Source organism: Blennius ocellaris (genome assembly GCF_963422515.1).
Source record: "Blennius ocellaris genome assembly, chromosome: 11".
Taxonomy (NCBI): domain Eukaryota; kingdom Metazoa; phylum Chordata; class Actinopteri; order Blenniiformes; family Blenniidae; genus Blennius; species Blennius ocellaris.
Window position 1 is genome coordinate 15,502,798 of NC_137660.1, and position 21,904 is coordinate 15,524,701.

At 42.6% G+C, this 21,904-nt stretch overlaps 2 protein-coding genes across 4 annotated transcripts in view; one reads left to right on the forward strand and one right to left on the reverse strand.

Moving 5' to 3' along the window:
- Positions 1 to 5,501, reverse strand: part of itpr2 (inositol 1,4,5-trisphosphate receptor, type 2) — a 63,557-nt gene extending 58,056 nt beyond the window's left edge. For all 3 annotated transcript variants that reach the window (XM_080504432.1, XM_080504431.1, XM_080504433.1), the window contains exons 1-2: positions 5,070 to 5,501; positions 228 to 298 (exon numbers count right to left, since the gene is read on the reverse strand). In XM_080504432.1, the coding sequence (XP_080360558.1) occupies positions 228 to 298; positions 5,070 to 5,161 (163 nt within the window). In that variant the 5' untranslated portion in view covers positions 5,162 to 5,501. The remainder of the gene's footprint in view (positions 1 to 227; positions 299 to 5,069) is intronic.
- A 2,617-nt stretch (positions 5,502 to 8,118) lies between these two features.
- On the forward strand, positions 8,119 to 21,559 carry plekhg7 (pleckstrin homology domain containing, family G (with RhoGef domain) member 7). The gene is made up of 17 exons (XM_080504435.1): positions 8,119 to 8,307; positions 8,911 to 9,675; positions 10,382 to 10,404; positions 12,908 to 13,026; positions 14,090 to 14,130; positions 14,447 to 14,548; positions 14,948 to 15,097; positions 15,405 to 15,500; positions 15,740 to 15,838; positions 16,429 to 16,542; positions 16,911 to 17,085; positions 19,369 to 19,484; positions 19,797 to 19,884; positions 19,977 to 20,056; positions 20,144 to 20,297; positions 20,405 to 20,502; positions 21,328 to 21,559. The coding sequence occupies exons 2-17, from the start codon at positions 9,055 to 9,057 to the stop codon at positions 21,436 to 21,438; spliced, it is 2,187 nt and encodes a 728-aa protein (XP_080360561.1). The 5' UTR covers positions 8,119 to 8,307; positions 8,911 to 9,054; the 3' UTR covers positions 21,439 to 21,559.
- The last annotated feature ends 345 nt before the right edge of the window (positions 21,560 to 21,904 follow it).

The following is a 21,904-nucleotide window of genomic DNA, read 5'->3' on the forward strand; positions in this document are numbered from 1 at the left end:
CACATAAACTTTTCCAGTGTGTGTGTGTGTGTGTGTGTGTGTGTGTGTGTGTGTGTGTGTGTGTGTGTGTGTGTGTGTGTGTGTGTGTGTGTGTGTGTGTGTGTGTGTGTGTGTGTGTGTGTGTGTGTGTGTGTGTGTGTGTGTGTGTGTGTGTGTGTGTGTGTGTGTGTGTGTGTGTGTGTGTGTGTGTTTACGCAAACCAGCATGGCTCGTGCAACCTGACACACCTCTGAACTTTTTGGGTGGATTGGCAAGGTCTCCAGCATCAGGTTGAACCACACACCTGTCATCAACCAGCCTGAAAAACAAGCGGAAAAACACAAATACACCATTAAGGTACATTTTGTCTGGACCTATGTAGCTTATTAATTTCATACAAATACAAGCAGTTGAACATTAATCCATAAACATTAAACCATTTGAATAAGTGGCTCTCTACCGGGACCTTTTAAGAACCTTGTTGAGGACATACTCATTACATTCAGGTGTGTCGAAGCAGGGAGACATCTGAATCATGGAAGGGTGGGGCTCTCCAGGACCAACATTGGAGACCAGTGATCTCTACATCAATGCTAAACATTTCTTCCACTGTGCATTGTGCTCTTTGTGCGTTTTGGCCAAAGTTGAAAAGGAAGCATTAAAAGATTCCTCTATTGTCGCTGCTTTTAGCATTAATATTCTTGTCGCTGCGAACAATTGAATTAGAAATGAATAATGTGGTTAGAGTTGATGAAAAGCAGTTATGTAGCACTCCAGAGCTTCAGAGTTGTAACAGTTACTATTTGACTATACTCCTGTTCACTCCAGGAGTACCTCAGTGATCCTGTAGGAACCCAGCCGGTTAGTCTGTTTGCAAAGACCTTCAGTTAATTTCTAATGAACAACTAATGTTGCCATTTTAGCACATCTTCTCTCAAATAACGATATGTGGGGAGTGTGTGTGGAGTAAATTACTTGTTAGACTGACAGCACACACAGTGCTGACGCTTCACCAGTAATTCAGCAATACAATAACACCCACATCATGAAGAATGACCAAACTAATCAAGACCAAAGTGACATAACAGTTACTTTTCCAATTTCATTTTCAGAAACTAGTCAACTGCCTCCACTACAACTGAAGAAACTGAAACTGCGATCAAAGGATCAAAGGGTAAACCATTTTAACTAACTTTCTCTGGCTATACGCACAACATCAAAACATGGCACACAATATGTGAAATGTAAAGCAAAGCCATTCGTAGTCAGCTCTGCATTTGTCATGGAAGAACTGGCCACCATGCCAAGTCATCTGGATTGCTAGAACGCAGGGCTGCCGCCACCAAAGGAAACCTTGTGGTTTCTGTGCAGGGCTGATAAGAGGATACCCAGAAGGTGGCATCCAGTTGACCGGGAGATTCCCTCTGTGCCTGTAGTAGTCGCTCGGTGTTTGACACACTGGACATTTTTCATTGCCAAAGATTATTATCCGATTCCATTATGTGGGATTTTATATAAACTCTTGTACCCAAACAGGGAGTGAATTAAACCTGCAGTAGATTTATTACACACTATAAAATGATCATCGCTTGTTTAGAAAAACCACTTTTGGAAAACCACTTGTATTTTTTTTTTTTTTGCCGTAGCCCTCATTTAATCACATTAAATGAGCAGTCAGTGAAAGAGAGAGCTGAGACTGAGGGTGCTGGCAGAATTTGGAATGGCAGAGAGCCCATTATTTAACACAATCAGAGAAGAAGAAAAAGCAGGCGAAACAATGGACTTTGGAAAAAGAACAAGTTCACGGGCAGAATACCTAAATGATCGAGGAGGCACACACTTTGTTTTTTTCATAAATAAGACGCAGATCTGGACTGCAACATTGAAGTAGCTTCATTTATTTTTACTTTGAAAAAACAAAAACAAAAATCAACCGTCAGATAAAGATTTGGATTGATTTGTTATTGGGACTGTTTTTGAGGAGGATAAATGTTTGACCTTTTTTTAAGTTCGGCCTCAGGGTGAATCCAACTTGTATGCTAATTACTATCATCAAGAAATCAGTATGGCCTTGTGAAGACCAGGCTTTTGTCAAAGAGAAACCAAAGGGACATTCAAATTCTTGCGAGATAAACCAAGTCTTGTGAGGGAAGTGAGGGAAGGCTTTAGCAGCTCCAGTATTTGTTGAGATGCTCCGATACTTTGTCGGCAGTCAGAGGCGGCTTTTTCTCAGAGAAATGCTGCAATTTCAAACAGCCGAAATATAGTTTATGACAGCTGCCATGAATTTCTCTACAAAGGGCTCTATATCATCCCGCTCCATTATCCCCCGAACCACTGTTGGAGGTACACAAGCACATCCATTCATCCCGGCCACTGAGGAGAAACATAATGCGATGCACAATTCCGCCAATTCATACAAAGCTGGCTCAAGTGAGCTCAGCCATTTCCTATCCGCGCCACAGCGCTCGATCAGTGTCAATCCACAGGCTGCATATCATTTCCTCGAGCCTTGTATCAAAGTTACATCTAAATGAGACACAAAAGAGCTCCGAGGGAGAGCATTATCAAGTGCTAAATGGTTAAACAGGAAGGCCGCCTACAAAAGTCCCCTGAGCTCATAAATGAGTAACGATAAGTCCGCAGAGAGCTCGGTGTCAGTACAAACAGGGAGGCTTTGACACACTATAACCAAGTTAAACATGAACCACAGATAAATCTACCACGGACAAGCTAATTATAGCTATTGCTTATGCTGAGTGGACAGAGAGAAAACAACAACAACAAAAAAAACATTGAGAATGTAATCAAGGGGAGCAGGTTGAGTGACAAGAAACAAATGGCAAGAGAGGAATGACTCATCCGTAAGAAAACTTATAGTGTGCAAAAGATTCTGCCACCAGAGTCTGTTGCATGTTACAACCTGCTGAAAAAAAGGAGCCCAGCAGTCCGAGCGAGGCAAACACTTCCTCCTTCAACTGGCTTGGGAGCAGAATTATGGAGAAACTACTATTTTCAAAACCGGTTCAAATAAACAGTTTTTAATGATGTGTTTCTTTAGATTTCTTTAGGCACTTGTAACGCCAATGAATCCTTAATAGAGACTCGCAGTAATCAAATAAAGGCCCACATCAAGGAGGATTGTTGGATATGCCAAATGACATCATAAAAGACTTAAAAGTCAGCGGGTTTGTGGAGAACTTGCAATGTAAGGTGTGCAAAAAGCTCAGAGATTTATTGTTATCCTGAGCAAACACGGGCATGGGCAGCCTCTCCTCGGCTGAGGTTACATTGTGCCTCACAGGGGCTGCAGCTCAGGCAGGTTCCTGTGGACTCTTTGCTCTCCTCTGGAAGTCGGCGACTCCTGGCACAGCACCGCACAGCTCCTGATAAAAATGCTTATGGCTCCTGTCAGACTACATGAGTTATTGAAAGGCTGATAGGAGTTTCATCGCTTGGCTTCACAACAGCGGGAGGCGTCGAGCATTCACGGCAGCTCGTTTACACTTTTGAAATGTAAATCCACGGTGCGCGCCGCTGCCGAGTACACTTGCAGTTATTATCAAACCGCGAGAGAACAGAACGCCCTGCGGACAGTAGGTGGAGGAACACCGTCACATTCAAAGCAACTTTTAAGTCCAAGGACAAACAACACTGGTGACCATTTGTTTAAAAGATAGCCAGGACTGATAGGAGACGGCTGTTTGCTGGAGGTTAACAGAGTGAGGAAAAGGGGAGAAGAGGTGGGTGGGGCAGACTCATTCCTCAGCGCCAGGCAATCTTTCTAACACTAGTTGAGCAGGCTCAGAGGCCAGAGTGCAGGCGGAGCCGTCGAAACATTTCACCTTGCACTGGAGCCCTGAGCGCGGTGAAGGCTACAGTTAAACGAAAATGCTCATGCCGTGTCATGTCTTGCTGTCGTTCTTTTATTTGTGCTGATGTGTGAAGAATGACACAATGAACCAAAGTTTCCACTGCACCTACAACAGTACGTCAAACTGACAAGTCGTGGGTCTCTCTAATTTATGAACATATTCACAAACGTAACTGATCGTTTAAACCGTCCAAGAGAAGGACACCAGGATTTATTTTGATTTTAGGCGTGTAGAATTGTCACCAAATGCTTCTGCCCCTCCAAAATTATTACAACTACACACTTACACACACAGTGAGAGTACTGAAACAGAACACACACGCAGAGCACGAAAACACCACGAGGATATGATTGCAATCTGGGAACTGAATATTGTTGGTACAGATGCTCACGACAACCACACTATTGGATTTCATTCATTCGTATGTAGAACGCATTACGTAAAGGGGAAAAAATGTCTTGGCTTCACACATACCTGACATGACCTTTATGAGGGGCCCGAGCCCAGGCTGCTGTTTGTCCTCGAAGTTAAAAAAAAAAAACCTGCAGTGAATTTTTACGGGATTATCACTGCAAAGCTGTTCACATCAAGACTTGGATGCTGTTGTATCTCATATGGGGCAAAAATAAGAAGGCACATTGATATTGTGTGCAACTCTTAATTGGCACAGGTCTGCCTTAACTCAACTGAATAATATTTGCAGAGCTTTGCAGAAACATATTTGGGATATCCTGTGAGGTTAAACAACATAGCATTCCATCACGATCACAGGAGTGCAAGTGTGTTAAAGTGCCTAAAGCATGCGGAGTGAAGACGCGTGAAGATGAGTGGTAGAAGGTTTCATTTTGCTGGGGCCCCTTTGCCACCAACTCATGGATACCCAAGCCTTACGTTTTGGGGAGTGTACAGCACGTATATGTGTATATATACACTTGCAGCGAGTGCGTCGCTTCTCTACCTGGGTTACACGCTGCTTTGCATTCCTGTAACATTTGCGTAAACGTGAACAATTTCCTGAGCGGCTGCTGCAGGTTGTGCGCACTGACAGGCCCTGACCACAAGTCTCACGTTAGTTTTTGGACCCGGGCGCTTCTCTGTGAACTCACAAAGAGCTGAAAGAAGCTCCACTGCAGAAAAGAGTGAAAGTATCTGCACGCGAGAGGAATAAAATACAGAGAGCAGGGAAAAAAAAGAAGTGAAAGAGGAGGAACATACCCCAAAGTACTGATGAAGCCATTCACCGATCCTTCCGCGTACAGAGACACGATGTCTCCAATGTGGAGGAAACTGGATCTGTGTTCTGACATTTTTTTTTGTTTGTTTCGTTTGTTTGTTTGTTTTTCTTCGCCGAGGAGACGCTTCAGACTTGCTGTGCTTCCCCCATGTATGAACAAATGGCACTCCCCTGTCCGGGTGAAGTGATCCACGCGTTACGGCTCCTCCAGCTCAGCAGCAGCCCCCAGATTCTCCTTCATTCTCACACAGTTCAACAAGTCGACCGAGGAAAAGAAAAGGCGCAACAACTCAACGAGTAGAGTGCAAAAACAAAACGCGTCATCCAAGAAAGCAAAGTCTGTATGTATATAAATCTATATATTTTAAAAGGACTTATAGAACGTCTTCCTGTATGTCAGACAGCCCGGAGTGTAGCTCCTCTTCATCCACTCGAGGGGGAGGAGACTGCTGCTGTCAGGCTCTGAGCAAATTCCGCTGAATGACATGGGTTTTTTTTTTGTTTTGTTTGTTTTTAATTCACACATGGAAACATCTGAAACCACCTGCTTTCTTCATGCCACTCTAATTGTGTCTTGATCAGGATTTAAAAAAAGAAAACCACACAAACACAATTTGATTGACATATCACATGTTTATATGACTTATGAAAACAAACAACACATGATTCACACTGATTCCCTCTAAACTCAGCCACAACAGGTTGAACAACACTCCAACCACAGCTTGATTTCCGTTGATTAGTTTTTGCAGTCATGTTTAGTTCCCCCACCAGTAATTAAAAGAAAGGAAAAAAAAGGGAAACATACAATTCAGTTTTAATATCTTACAGGAACATTAACTTCACTATTCAGTTTTATACAGACGTTCTCTCAGGTCTTGACAGCTTCACTTCAACATTTCATCGACACCAACCCCTTCAAAATAGTTCAGCAATAATAAACGATAATGGCTTACATTCATTTTTGCAGATTTTCTCTAAACTCAGCTGTTATCATGAGTTATCATGGGTCCACTCTGGCAAAAATAGATTTCAGTTCGATTTCAGATTAGTTTTTCCTCAAAAGGGTAATTCTTATTAAGTTTAGTAACATCTACATTAATTTTAAACAAAGCATAGTTTGTTTATTAGTATTTATTCCTTTTCAGGTAGAACATGCAGTTTTAACTCAGATAGATAGATAGATAGATAGATAGATAGATAGATAGATAGGTTTTATGTTTGTATCAATCTCAAAAATGTTCTTGTAAGATTTTCTTCAATTTGCTATTGTTATTGGAATAAAGCATTATAAAATACATGCTCAGATGCATAAGTTGTTAAAAGAAAGTCAGACGTTAACATAGTATATTTACTGAAGAAATTCCAACAAGCATTTAAATGACTGCAATAATTAGGAGAGTACTGACAAGGCAAAATACCGACTGGCCGATTTTAGAGATATGTGGATGCGCATGCATGTGATTTCCATGACATGATTATTATCATTACCAAAGCCTGAACCAGACGTGAAGGTCTGAAGGACCACCAGGGACTATATGATGTGCTACCAACTTCTGTACACAGGGGGGCGCTCAAGATCCAACCTGCAGAGTTGAGACAAACCACAGGTTGGCGGCCCCCGTGATCAGACACTATTCATTATATACCTTCAGCTGCTCCACAGACTGCTGTGTCTCTGTGTTGAATACAAACAACCCACATGGATCGTGTCATGCGACTCCTCACAGTGCGCCTCCGAGACACACTGACACATATTTAAGTGTATTACTAAGAAATATGGGGAGATTTGAGAGTTTCTTGTCGAGAAATCATTGCAGATGGCAGGTTACATAATAACATTCAAGTCACCTCTGAAGGTGACCTGGAGTCCAGAGGTGCTGATTCTTAGACACGACCATTTTTTTTTACAGCCGTCAACGATAGTAATATGAATGCATTTAAACCTTTAATAGATAATGAGAGAATAAATCAAGTCTCTGGTTTCTATTTAATTCTTCTTTAATTGTCATTAAGCAATTTCTGATATGAACACGTATAATACTAATTATGGGCTGTATAAAAACAATGCCAGACTGAATTAAGCTGCTTTTTACACTAGTTTTGATGTTTGTTCTCTTTTTAAAATTCTCAAATAGCTTTCCCAACATATTTATTTTACTTTTAAGTTTTAATAAATAAGTGCCACAGGGTCATGTCACAGCATAATCACCGACTCACTGGCAAAGTCCTCATTCAAACACCAGCATTTCCACAGTCACATAAACAAGATCAATTATTTATTTTTCTTCATTTAAAAAAAAACCGTTCCACATGAAAAATCCCTGTTTTTGTCACTGCATTGATTTTGATATTCTTTCAATTCCAGCGGTCATTATTTTCACAAAAGTAATAATAATAATATTGTGAAGTATGAGAGTATATGCTTATTTTTATCCAGCCTTTTTACTTTTTTTTATTTTTTATAGTATTCTATTCTATTCTATCCTATTCTATTCTATTCGTTGTATAAAAAAAAAAATAATCAGCCAGCACTTTAGTCGTTATTTTTGGAGGTTTTTAAATTGTGTCTCATACTGTAACTTACTTTCGTTTTTCGCTGGTGAGTTTGACACACTTATTGTCAGGAGAATGTCAAACTGTTGGTCCATGTTGTTCCTGCTCCTGCTGTTGTGTTGAGTTTAGTTCCGTGGCGTCTGTAAGTGTTTGATTGCATTCATTGTGGTAAAATGCGTTTGATGCGTGCGTGACCTGACTGTGACGCACAGAGAGAGAGAGAGAGAGAGAGAGAGAGAGAGAGAGAGAGAGAGAGAGAGAGAGAGAGAGAGAGAGAGAGAGAGAGAGAGAGAGAGAGAGAGAGAGAGAGAGAGAGAGAGAGAGAGAGAGAGAGAGAGAGAGAGAGAGAGGTGGCTGTTCCCTCTCTGGAGCAAAAGCGGCAGCAGCGCGCGGCAGACGCACCTTTCCCAGCCGCGCTCAGGACGCACCGCTCCCTCCTCCTCCTCCTCCTCCTCCTCCTCCCGGTGGCCTTACGCACGGACAGACGCGTTTCTCACCCGCTGTAAATAACAACAAACTCATCGGCCTCTCTTTGTTTTTGTCTTTCTTTCTTTCGTTCGGAATAATTACATCTACTCTCCCCGGTCGGTTGGCCTCGGACACCAGCGCGTCTCTGTCCGGTCACACGCTCAACCCGCCGCCCGCTCGAGTCACACCGTCAATGTAAGTTTTCCTTTTCTTCCATTTCTTCGACCGACCGCCTTTCTAAAAAAATAAAAACACAAGTGATTTCTCCTTTGTTCGAGTGTTGTTTTGTGTCGCTGTGAACTTGGGGACTCGTTGATCGTTGTTTCTTGGTTTTACCTTTGTCACCTCGTGGATGCGCCGTCTTGACCGCCGCTCTGAATAAACAATGAAATGCTTCTGATGGGGGAACAAATCACACCAATAAAACTCTTGTTTCCGCTTAAATGGGAAGTACACTTCAGCGCACAACGTACATAAAAGGGTTTTTTTTTCTCAGAAAACTGAGACAAGGTGCGTGGCCTTCCCTTTCTCTTCACATTGTGAGGACTTTCATTGACAAACTAAAACTGTTAATCCACACTGTGACATTGACATAGCATAAATCCTTCATCCACAAACGTGTACTAATGCACTCTTTACAATACGCATTTACTGTATCCCCAAAAAGCTCTTTCTCCTACCAACTGACCATTTTCAACCACAATCAAATCCCCTTTTCGGGGATTAAGAGGAAAGTTTGTACCCAGCTTCAGTTGCTGCGGCTATTGACACATGTTGTACTTCTCCCCCCCTCCACAGAAGCCTGAGAAATAAATGGTGTGAACAGTGTTGGAATGCAACAGGATTATCATCTGAGGCTGACTTGGAAGGAGGCGAAGCGATCAGGCCACAAGCTTACACATTTTCTGGTCCCTGCTGCACTACCATGCCTGTGAGGCTACAATGTCGTCGCTGAAGGACGTTATCCTGCAAGACAAAGACCAGGACGATGAGAAGAAGCTGGACTGGAGTTACATCGAATGGGCAGAGAATGAGGTGGTCACAACGGGGGTGGCGAACGCACAGACTCAAACGGACCCGCGCACATTTGAGCACAAGGAGTGCCAGACCAGCAGCCCCGTCATAATGCACATAGATCTCACGCGGACACACTCCAAGCTCAGACACTTGTCCCTGGTGGACCCCGATAGCTTCCAGTTTGACCGCCAGGCTCCCGGGCGCATCTCCACCTCTCCCACCTTGAGGAGGATGAGGAGCACCCGGCGATCGGTGACGGACTCCGTCAGGATGAGGAGCACTCAGGAGGAGCCTTCGCCTGCATGCACCACGTCCCCCATGAGCCCCTTTACCCCCGTGCCCAGAGTGAAGTCTCCCCTCGCGGCAAGCCCTCCCCCCAACGGGGAGATCAGTCACCACATTCAGCCGGTTTCATCGTCGGAGCGACAGAGGACCAGATCGAAGAGATCAAAGACTTTAGACAACGGCGTCGATTCCCCTGGACAAGATTGTCATGCTGCTAATCCCACTGCTAAAGACGCTGGATTCTCTGATGGTGACGTACAGGTGAGCTTCTACCTGGTTTCTACTTTGGTCAACCAGAAAAACACCCCCCCCCCCCAAATAAAATCTCCTTTATTTTTGCATAAACTTTTGCCTGATATCAACAACAAGCCACTCTGCTGTACTCTGCCCCCTTCTTTTTTTGTTGTTTTTAATCCAAAGCCTATAAATTAAATGGCTACACATTCCTTTCCTTGCGGAAACCTTCTCTCCCTCATTCTGCTTTGCCTCCCGCAGTGGTCACTCACAATGCAAGCTTTTGACAGCAAATGAATCAGCAGTTACATGCACTGACAGCTCTGACCAAGCCCACTGCCTGGAGAGCCCTGGGAAGTGCTCTCCTTGGGCCCCTATTCACCACAGTCAGCAGTCACCCAATAATGGCGGGGTCACTGAGCGATGGGGAAAGATAATGGGGAGATCTATTCATCAGCTCGTGGTATTCAAGCGAGCGCTTTCTCAATAGAGTGCCGACATTCTCCTCCAATATCAGAGGCCTTTGAGTCCAAGCGGCCACTTAAAACACCGATTCAGATTTGAATGTCTTTGAAAGTGATATAGTGGTGTCGGTAGCAGTAGGAGGTCTTTGCACACTCGTTTCGATGCTGAGCGTGCAGTCGAGGGCCGCTAATATGGCATGTAAATAGTATGATTACTGCTGTGGAAAATTCAGGCCACTAATGAAGTTTTTTTTTTTCTCTTTTCGCAGGACAAGGAGCTCTGCCATATTAGGTAGGTGCACCTTGGACTGTTTTGCATGTTGTCTGTGTGCCCTGTCAACATTGTTGGAAATTCCGGAACTTCGCTAACAACTGAACACATTTGCTTATCAGGAAGGCAGCAAAGTTTCTTCCCGCAACAGATACAGAGCTGTTTTGCAATTATCGATGATGATCTCTCGCTGCCTTGAGTTACCCAAACTTCTCTCATTTCATTAACAGGGGAAAAAAAAAGAAGAGGGATAGTATGTCAAATAGCATTTGACTTGTGCGCTGGATGCTCGGGAGTAAGCCAGGATGATTGGACCTCTGCTTTAAGGAGCCCCATTGTTCATTCATTGTCGTTCATGTCTTTGTTAATGGTTCAAAAGCTTGGTGGGTTAAGTTTTGAGAGTCCCATGGTCATGTACGGACGAGACAAACCCTCATTAAGGCTGTTTTCCCCTTACTGCCGCCCACACCCCTCCTAATGGGCGGCCAGGCTCTTCCCCTCACTGGATAATTAGGCAGCTATTGTCCCTGTAATTACACCCTGGCACTGTGCCTCTTACAATGACCAGGCCTTGTGAGCCATTGGTCGGGACCGTTTTGTTTTGGAGCTTCATTATTTCTCTTGTTGTGCAGGAACAAAGCACCCATTTTTATAAGTACTCTCTGTGGCAGAGAGGCTGACACAGAGAAAGCTTTCTGCGCGGTCACAAAGCAACAGGATGTCATTGTGAGGATGCTGCGGAATGAACTGCAAGGAGGCACTGACCTGGTTTACAGGAGTAAATGTTGTCTTTATTACTGTCCCTTCAGCTCCGTGTCCCCTCACCGGGCCCAGGTGCTTGCTGTTATCTGTGGCGCTGTCGATTCAGCACAGTCTGTCCATACATTGATCTGCATGTTGATGGGGGGGGGGGGGGTGGTTGTATCAGTTTACTGGAGGGAGCAGGGCCCTGCTGGCGAGAGTAAAGAACAGTTGGTGCTTTCAAAGCTCAACAAAAAAGTGTCCTGGAGAAAAAAATGTACCAGGTTACTCCTGTTCAGTTGCAGCCTAACGTATCCTCCCAAGTGCACAAGGTGGCCCCGCGGCCATGTGGCCTACATGCACACTCCAGTTAGTCTCATATGCCACTTCTGTGCAGCTGTGCAGACGAGAATGCGACTACTGTATGGGGGGGGGGGGGGGCTGTGTTATATGAAAAGTCTTCTTTTTCAGCCACATAAAGCTGCTTTTACATATAATAATGGACACAGAAAAACCGGAAGTCGTATTGTTCCTCTTGCCTGTACTTCTGCTCCACATTATTGTGTCCTTATCGTAAACATGCGTTAGCCTTTGTCTGCACGCTCAGTTTCCTCATTGGTCACGATTATATGCAGATGACCTTTATCTAGTGAGAGTGCATGTTGATCTACTTTGACTGGATTTACTTTTTTTACCTTGTTTTGAAAATATCTTACCCCCCCCCCCCCCCCACTTTAGAAATGGTAAAAAAAAAAATCATTTAAAAAAATAAAACCACGTTTCACCTCTTTGAGTATCCTTGTTATCTACTTCTGAAGCGAAACAAACCTTTTTGTTGCCGACACCCTGAAAATATTTAGAAGTGAACCTGCAGGGTTACACACCAGTTGTGGATCAGTGTGTCCGCGTTGCTGGAGGTTGAACTTACCTTTGGCAAAACCTGCCTGTCTGGCCCCACCTTATTTATACCGACTACAATCACAATAAACACCTTCCAGTGTCAGTTTAGCTTCAGTTTAACGAGTTGAATCTGAATTGTGAAAGCCGTTTTTCGCCGATCAAGTTTTTCTTGCTCTTTTAGCCCTACAACAAATCATAACATTCCCACAGACGTTCCCTCTTTAGACGTCTCCATATTGACGCTTCTGTCATTATGGGCACTACGTACTCGGATGTGTGTCTTTTATTCAAGCATTTCTATGTTCATTGTGACCCTTGGTAGTGATTCTTAAATCCAAAGAGCATAGGATAAGTCACAACACTTGTGAACGTTGGCTGTTGGAGTCTTTCCTTGAGGCTAAAAAGGCAGGCCTGTGTTTTTCCAGCAGTGGCTCGGTTGCTAACTGAAAAAGAGACCAAGAGGATTATGACTGGCACACATTGACAGCTTGCCTCTTTCCACACAAATAGGGTGATCCATTAATCAGCAGCCACCCAAGCATAAGCCAGACGCATAACACTTATCCTTTATTATTTCTGCCGCGTGTGTTAATCGCTGGTTTTCTGCACAATACAGATGGTATTTCAGTGGTATTTCAACGATGTAAAATGACAAAAGGAATTCTGTTATTTCCTGTGGCTCGCTCGGAGTCTCTTCTCTTTTGCCACAATGCTCCTGCGATACAGTAATACGTCTTCAGACAGAGCTTTTTTAATGTGCTCATTGAGTCTTTTTTTTTTTTTGTCATCACGAAGAGATGTTAATGGGTGTAAATTGTTGCTGAAAATGTTGTATTTGTGGAGCCATGGAAGTACGTTCATCTGGCTGCTTGCGTGTCCCCAGGCTTCAGGAAAGGAGGCGGAGCTCTGTGGTGGTCAGCTTGCCCGGATTGGACGTTTCGCCGGGAGACCTTTTCGTTTCCAATGGAGCCGCTGACATATTGAACGACTCAAACTTCTTCGGTAAAACTCACTTGTGAATCACACAGCGTGTGTACTGTTGCAGCGCTGCCTCTCACTCTCTTCACTAAGTTTCTGACTTCACCCAGAATTGACCCGGCGGATCACATTCTACCCTCGGTTTAAGGTTATTATTACTGATTAATGCCTCTTTGTATTGAGTCACCATATAAGTCAGTATGGTTATTAAGAGGAAGGTAAGCCTTCATGGCCTGCTTTAACCAGTTATTATGCAACAGGTGTTCAAGATAGCCTTATATTATCGGTGGAACATTATAGAAGGCGGCAATATGTCGTCGGCACATCCATAGCTTTTCATATTCATGGGTTATATCAGTCAAATAAACAACAGTAAGTTTCAACTTTGATCCCGTCGCAGGCAGAGAGGTTATTAACATAGTTTGACTTGAGTTGTTAAGCTTTAAGTCAGTGTTTATTTTTAGCTTGAAGAACAATGGCTGGGGAAAAAAAATCATAATCACGATTATTTACATGATTACGTATTTGAATTTGGAACAGCGTTTTTTGAACATGTTAAAAAAAAAATAAGACTCTTATTAAATATATAAAAATATCTTGTAATGTCGTAGTACAAAATAAACTGTTCGTCGGCTCTACAACATAATCGTTTTTCCTCAATTATATGAATTTTGAGATCGTCTGGAGCCAAATCGTAATCACAATTAAAATTTGATTAATTGAGCCGCCCTAATACGTAATACGTTTTTTTTCCCCAAGAATAACGTTTTATACTCCAACTCTAATAGATTATATTTCATCAATTCTGTGTAGAAACAAATCTGAATGTTTTATAATCAAAAGTTATTCATGTAGACATTTTCATCACAAGATATTTGTGATTATTTTGATGCCCAATACATTTAGATTTAGTTACTCTCAAAGAGATGTTGAGTGGGATAAGTACTAGAATTCAACTTTTTTTTTAAACAAAGGGTTGAATGCTTGCTTACTTCCTTCTGTCTTCACTTGTTTGTGTGTTTACTTTCCATCTTTGAACACAACACAGTTTGGCTTATTTTTCTGATGACAGTGTTTACTCCTGTAGATACAAAGAAGTCAAAGTGGCCCTTTTCAAGGCGTAGTACGGTAGGTGTTTTTTTGTTTTTTTTGAGTCAGTGAATTTAGGTGTGCTTGTGGTTTGTTTTGGTAGACTTTGTTTTAGCTGTGGACCGTGGGTTTGGACATTGTTCTCTGACCCACTTCTCAAAGCAGATTACTGCGTTTCTCCTTATCCCTTGTGGCCGTCACCATTTTATAAATTAGCCAACACTGCTTGAGCCCAACTTGATGATTTAGTTTTTGCAAGTGGTTTGTAAGAGATGACAAGTCGAGGAAAAAAAAAAAAAAGGCCACCCTCATTACTGGAAAATCCTCTTGACGTGTCTGTCTAATTTTCTTTCAGACGAAAGGAAAGCCTCAACTCGGCACAGTGTCAGACATTGAAAAATACCTTTCGACAGAACAGATTCAGAACTGGAGAAACTCTGAACTTCAGAAATATAAGGTGAGTAAAAGTCAGCACCGTCAGCAGCAAGCGTGCTGTTTGTTTTTTGAATCCTTCGTGTTTGGTTTTGTCTACACAGCGATTCCTAATCCAAGCAGAGTTTCAAGTACAAAGAGATCCAGATTTCGAATCCAAATACAGCCTAGTGTTTAACGAACGACTTAAAGGTAACAGGACGGCGGTTAATAGGGAAGCTCCTGCAATGTTCAAATGACAGGTTGTGCAAGAACCAGAATTTCTAGGCTACAACCAGCCCCTGCACAGGTATATAAATCAACACTGAAATACATTGGATCCCGGCAGCATTATAAACGGGGCAGTTTTTAATGCAAACACATTTTCAGAGTTGCTTAAGGCACTGCTGAGTCCATTCGACTTCTATTGTCCGTCTGTGTGCAGGATTACTCTCTGGCTGATTTCCTGAGGGAACAACCGTCTCAGGTGAGCTCGTCCTCCGACCCTCAGGGCTTCAAGAGGCAAGAGGCCATGTGGGAGCTCGTCACCAGCGAGTGTGTTTACTTCCTGGACCAGCTCATGGTTCTCAAAGAGGTGACAGGCACGCACACACACACACACACACACACACACACACACACACACACACACACACACACACACACACACACACACACACACAGATGGTACCACACAAAAAAAAACCAGACCAAACCCAACCGAAACCAAACACCTGATGCTTTGTGTTTTTTTCCCCATTCATTCCTGTTCACGTTAAAAAAAAAAGAAGTCTGTTCAGGTTTTCCATTCTTCCACTGCGCTGGATGTGAAATTTAATGCCACTGTGACAGACGGCCCGAGCTGCTTCGTTTCCCTCTCTGACTTCTTTTGTTCCCTTCAGGTGTTTTTGGCGACGCTTTCCAACCTGCAGCTGAGGAACTGCTTAAGCGATGTTGACCTGTGGCGACTGTTTGCAAACCTTAATGAACTCTGCCTGGTGAGACATGATGCCAAATGCACGGAGCTATAATATTCAACTCATTTCATAACCATAAAGTAACAAAATGACTGATTTATCTGCATCTGCTCATTAATTTAAAAAAGGTTAAGTACCTATACAGTGATGCAGATAAACTTCACCAGTTTACCGTCAAGTGACTGGTGTGAGTCTCTTGTGGCCTTTTAGTGATATTTGACACTGAGTTGTTTTTTTTTTGTTTTTTTCTTTTGCTGTAGGTGAGCTTTGGTTTCCTTAACAACCTCATCCATGTCATCAAGGAAGCGTTGGACATTACTGAGGGTGGCGGGCCCACCCTGCTGGAGCTGCTGAGCAAGGCAAGGCCCACTCCCATGGAGACACACAGTTAACACAGTGACCCTGGCAGCCACTTTCACTCGTTCTTTCAGTCAGCTGTTAAAGAGTCCGCTGATAAGAAACCAAAGAAAAGACAATTCAAGAGGAAGACTTGTTCAATTTCATGTTTGTTTGGGGTTTTTTTTTTTTACAGTCACAAAGCAGGAAGAGCTGCAAAATAAATCAGTTTTAATTAACTAAATAATACTATATCAACACTATAAATCACAATTAAATGTACACGTTGTAATCGTAACGTCACTGTTATGTTGTTAATGTCTTATAAAATCAAAGACATTTGAAAATAAAGTATAGACTGAACAAGGAAGTTTATCTACAAACGTGTCGTGTTTCTTTCGCGGAGACATTTTAAAAAAAAAAAGTATAAACTTCCTCATCTTGCTGTTAGATGCTGCTTTTCATATTAAGATGGTTTTTTTGCCCTTTGTCTTACAGACAGACTGTCACCTTCTTTTTTTTTTTTTTATGATTGCTTATCTGCAGTTTACTGGCTGATGTGACGAAGCAGTTTATATCTCAGTGTTGGTCTAACACTCCTCTCTGCTGCCAGGTCTTCCAGGAGAGCATATGTCACTGCCTGCAGAAGTACTGCCTCAACTACACCACAGCTCTGCTTTATCTGGACACCCTGAAGTCCAGAGAGGACTTTGGATACTACGTGAAGGTAAAGGAGGACGGTGAACTCACTGAAAGCGGCCGGGCCTTCAGTGCTGTTTTATCCACGTTGGCGGCTAAACGGTAAACAGCCACATCAGCGTCACTGGGTTTGGCCCCGAAGAGGAATGTCACCCATTTGTCCTCCTGCGCGACCTTCCTTGTCATGATGATTCCCGTGTTGTTTTTGGCTGCGTTCGCATTTTTTTTTTACTTTGATATAAATTTCACCTCACACGCATCTCTCGCTCTCCGCCCATCCCCCTCTTTGAGTCGCTCCTCTCGAAACAAACCCTTCACCCCTCTGACCCCTCTGTTTTCATGGCCCCTCTCTCACCCTGTCTTCCCTTTGTCCCCCTTCCCTCCTCTGTACTCCAGTGGTGTGAGAGGAACGAGCGGTGCCGGAGGCTGCAGCTCCGCGACCTGCTGGTGGCGCCGTTGCAGAGGCTCACCAGATACCCGCTACTGCTGCGCAACATTGCGAAAAGGTGTCAGCTGGATGAGGAAAGCGGAGGGCTGCAAGCGATAGCAGAGCAAGTGGACACGTCCATATGTGAGCACAGTACACACATATCGCGTCTATAGACTGTATGCACTCACGTCTCTGAGCGCTGCCTCATCAGCAGACTCACGCCAGCCGTCACGCGTTGTTGTTAAACTAGCTGTATGACTGCAAACACCTCGCGGAGGCTTTATCAGCCAGCGGTGACAAACTGATACTTTCACTGCGTGTCTCCAGTGTGAACATCAAGGATTCATCCAGTAGGTAGTTGACAAACATATCGCGGTTGAGGATTCATTTTAAGTAGGAGTAAGTGAGATTATCTACATCAGCACGAACACACCAGATTGTGTCTTGCGGAGCAAACAGGTTACATATCTTGGATGGCGGCCAGGGAGGCGGCAGAACGTTTATTCCTCACAGCGAGACTCGCTGTGGTGGGTTTACTCTGTAACTACGAGGACGGGCTGTGGGAAATATGCTGCAGCAAATGCAGCCCAGTGTCATTGAGCTCCCGCAAACTGAATCACTTACAAAAACCACACAGTGCGGCGCGACACAAACCCAAAGACACTCGTGCAATTATTGCAATGGCGTGTGTCACCGCGCCTTGCTAATGAGTGTGATTGTGCAACGGGCGAGTGACGTGGAGTGGACGCACGCTCACAGCTGAGATGTGTAGGTCAATGTCCTCGCTGGGTGTGGGGATGTTTACTGGAAGTGCTGAGAGAGCCGTAATCTCTCACGACATGGTCACACCTGTTTGACATCACAGTACCGGAGAATACAGTGAGGCAATTAAGTCAGACTGCACCGGAGCTATTTATATACGAGCTATCATTAAAAATCTATCAGTAATATGATACGGCTATCTCATTCATTAAATACAGTATGTTGCACCTGCCTCGTGTTGTTAGCATTGCAAGCTCTTGTGTTTTTCCCTTGCTCAAATTTATAAGTGTGTAGTCGTCATCCTTGCTGCCTTTTTTCCCCCCTCTATATAAATATCAGTGTGTAAAATTAATGGACAAGGACAGAAGTTGGTGCTTCTCAGAAAAACAATAAAATGTAATTTAATTGTTTTCGTCCAGTATTTTTTACGTTTATAAACTAAACTTCTAAACATGATCTTTTGTGATTGATCCAAAATTCAGTAATGAATCAAAAAGTAGTGTACCATGCAGTATTATTCTAAACGTATTGTCATAGCATGCAGTGCCATTTGCTTTGCAATGAAAACAAATAAGCTTCTCTTTCAACAGTGGAATTCCCGTTACACAGTTATATGCTGTTACGTCTGGATAAACAAAACAAAACGATCATATTATCAGACAGGCACCTCAACAGCAACAGCAAGTTTACATGTACTGTATGTGTAAGTGTGTGTTGTTTTTTTTTGAGGAACCAGTAGAATCCATTTCCCCTTTTTGAGTTAGGGACAATAACATTTATTGTTAAGAGTATATGTTCATTAGCTAGTGTCCATAATATGAAACACCCTGCACTTTGTCATTACCCACTTTACTTACCGGTACATTACTCCTTCCTGCACTGTTGGGTTATTAAATAATACTTTAAGTACTCCAGTGATAGGGAACTACTTTGCAGTAGTTTATGAAAATACTTCTGTTTTACCATCCTCCAAAGAGGTGATAGACGATATTGAAACAGAAAAATGAACAAACAGTCTTATAAGTGTTCACCTGCCGCTGTTCTGCCAAATTCTGTATCATAACAATATGGGGGCTTCAGAAACTAGAACGTGCCAGATGTGACCTGTAGACATCTGACTGAGACGAACTACAAAGAACGGGGACTTAGTGAGCAGAATTGCACTTTTTACTTTATACGACTGTGTGTAACAAGTAAACATGCCCACACCCGTGTCATTTTACCGGCACTCAGAAGTGTTAACAGATTTCTATTTCCATGTTTCTGCTTATCTTTATTTTGAAAATATAAAGTGATACGCTCCACAGAAACAGAATTTGGTTTAGAGAACCTTTTTGCTATTTGCAGGTGTTAATCACTTAACGATAGAATAAATGTCTGATCGAATAATGGGTTATAATTTGAGATATATTTTAGATTTTCATGACTCATAAGCTGAAATGATGAAGTAAAACAAATAAGACTTTGGGATAGCTCAGTTTATATGATACATTTAAAATGTATGATTTATGATTTTTTTTTTTTTTTATCAAATTATAAGAAAATATTCCTTTGTATTGGTAATATTTTGAAATGCAGTTGTGTTGTCTTGACAGATGTAGAACATACCTGGGCTTTAATATTCGTCCTTTATCATTCAGTTGTGTTCCTCTCTGTTTCAAGGTGATTTAGAAGGAAAGGTGAAATGGCTGGATAACTACCAGAAGGTGAAACAGCTGAGAGACGCGCTGGTGTGGCTTCCTGTGTGGGAGAGAGACAAGCGAGCCTTCGTCCCTGAGGTCTGTCTGCATTATCTCTGTTTATATAGAAATATTTATCTATTTGCCTCTACATACACCAGTGTGGACAGATAAAAGTCAGCTGTGCAGTGACACTTGATCTTCCGAGACATTTTGGTGCAGATATGATCATCCAAATCTTTTTGGTTTTTTTTAATCTGGATGTGAAATCAGATAGTGTGAAAAGTGAATAAAGCGGTTACAAGACACCACGAGCACTTTGGCACCAGAGACTCAGATGATTTCGTATCGGCTTGCGCGTCGAAAGGCGAAGACGTCCTCCGCTCACTGGACTGACTGACTCTCTTTCAGAATCTGAAGCATCTCCTGAAGGCCATCACTCTGGAGAATCTCATTTCTCACAGGAGCCTGCTGCACGAGGGGAAGCTGGTTCTCACAGGTGTGCACAGCTGGCGCCGGTCCAACGTGGCTTACACTCAGTGCTCCCGTGCGAACAAAATCTTATCCCACCTTTCTTTGGTTCATCACTAGAAAACACAAAGCTGATAGACGTGTATCTGTTCCTGTTTGACGAATTCCTGCTGATAACAAAGATAAAGAGAAACAAGAAGGTATGTCTCTCTCTCTCTCTCTCTCGTTCTCACTCGGATCTCTTGCCACTGCATGACTCTTCTGAACAAGCTGACTCTCTTTTGCAGAAGTCCATTGGTCCCGAGCAGAATCCTCTGAGGCTGCAGCAGAATCTGGAGCTGGAGCAGCTGCTGAAGGATGGATGCATCTTCACGGTTCTTGACCAACCAGTTTCTCTGGACCGGCTCCAGCTCAGGAACATTGACCAGCTGAATGCCTCCAGTAATACCACTTTTTTTTTCTTCCTTTTTTTTAACACATTTCCTCAGCTTCACACAGCGCTAAAGCGTCTGTTCTGTTTTCATTGGACACTTTTTTTCTTTTCATAGCATCGGGGCTGCCTCATTCCTTCATAATAATGCACCAGAACCGCTACCAACAGTGTATCGGCGCTTTCACCCTCCAAGCTGCTTCAGAGTCGTCCAAGGTAAACCTGCTCAACCTCTGACAAGGTTTACAAGGCGGTGCACAGTTTAACAAGAGCTGGCAGACGACTGATGACGCCACGTTCAGACAAATGTTGTTTACACCACATGTCAAACAATTAGAACTGAATGGAAATGTTTTTTTGTCAAAAACCTGTGATTTATATCGAGAAATCACATAAAATGTGAAATATTTCAAGATTTTTGTTGTCGTTTTGTTTCTCATAATTTTGGCTTAGAAGTCATGGAAATCAAATCAAAGTATGGACAATTTAATATTGTTTTATATTTTTCGGTAATTATCACAGCTGATATTTAAGAAACACTTCAAACATTTAAGTTTATGAGTGTTGAAACAGCTTTCACAACTGTTTGAGATGCATCTGCATGTGTTCATTTATTGTATAGAAACTTTTATATTGGTGAATCACATGAGTAACGCGAGATTTTACATTGTTTGATAGTCTTAGTATTTTCATTTCTTTAGAATTCCATGCACTGTAGTTTTCAAAGTTGACTATTTTGATATTACGTTGGGCGCACTGTGATTCCGAGACACAAAAGCTTATCAATAAACTGCCAGGCAATGTGTTTAATAAATTGATTTTTTTTCAACGAGGTCTATGGATATCACGTAATTGGTTTTTCATTGATTTCTGCACATGCTCGCTCACATTACTTTAGTCTGCCAATGAAAAACATTAATTGAAAACACACTGATCCATTCATACCGGTTCACTTTAAAGATATTCATGACACAACTATTATTATTATTGTTATTCTGTCAATGTTTCTATATTTAAGCCATGTCTTCTGTGTTTTTGCAGAGAGTGTGGATGTCGAAGATAGAGGGCGCAGTCACCGCACTGCTGAAGCTGGACTCTCAGCAGCCGCGGGTCAAGAGCTCCTCACTGTGGCTGGAGTCGTCCCAGATATGAACGTCAAACAGCATCCGAGGCCGTTTCTACCGTTCAACATGCACTTCACTGTCCCCTCGCGTCTTGTAAATGACTGTACGGGCACTAGCATCATTTTGTAAACTAAATGTTTGCCTCTAAAGCCAGCTGCTGCAGTAGTGGACAATAAATATTTGATTATGTAGTAGAAGCTGAGTTTTTATTTTTATTTTCTAACTTTTTTTTTTCCCCCTGCTTTTTTTCAACCCTTGCAGTTTGTCTCATCTTCACGTTACGTTCACTGAAGGGTCATGTGATTCTGATCATAGCTTGTGCTTTTACGGTTTGAGTCAACATGAAGAAGAACAGTCAAGAAAAATCAAATGTGATGTCTATTTCCACTATTCCCCAGAAAAGCACGAACATGGAAGCCTGAAGAATTTACATTGTATACAAATCCGACAATTATTAAGAGTGACTATAGAACCATGTTGCTTCCACTTGAAGA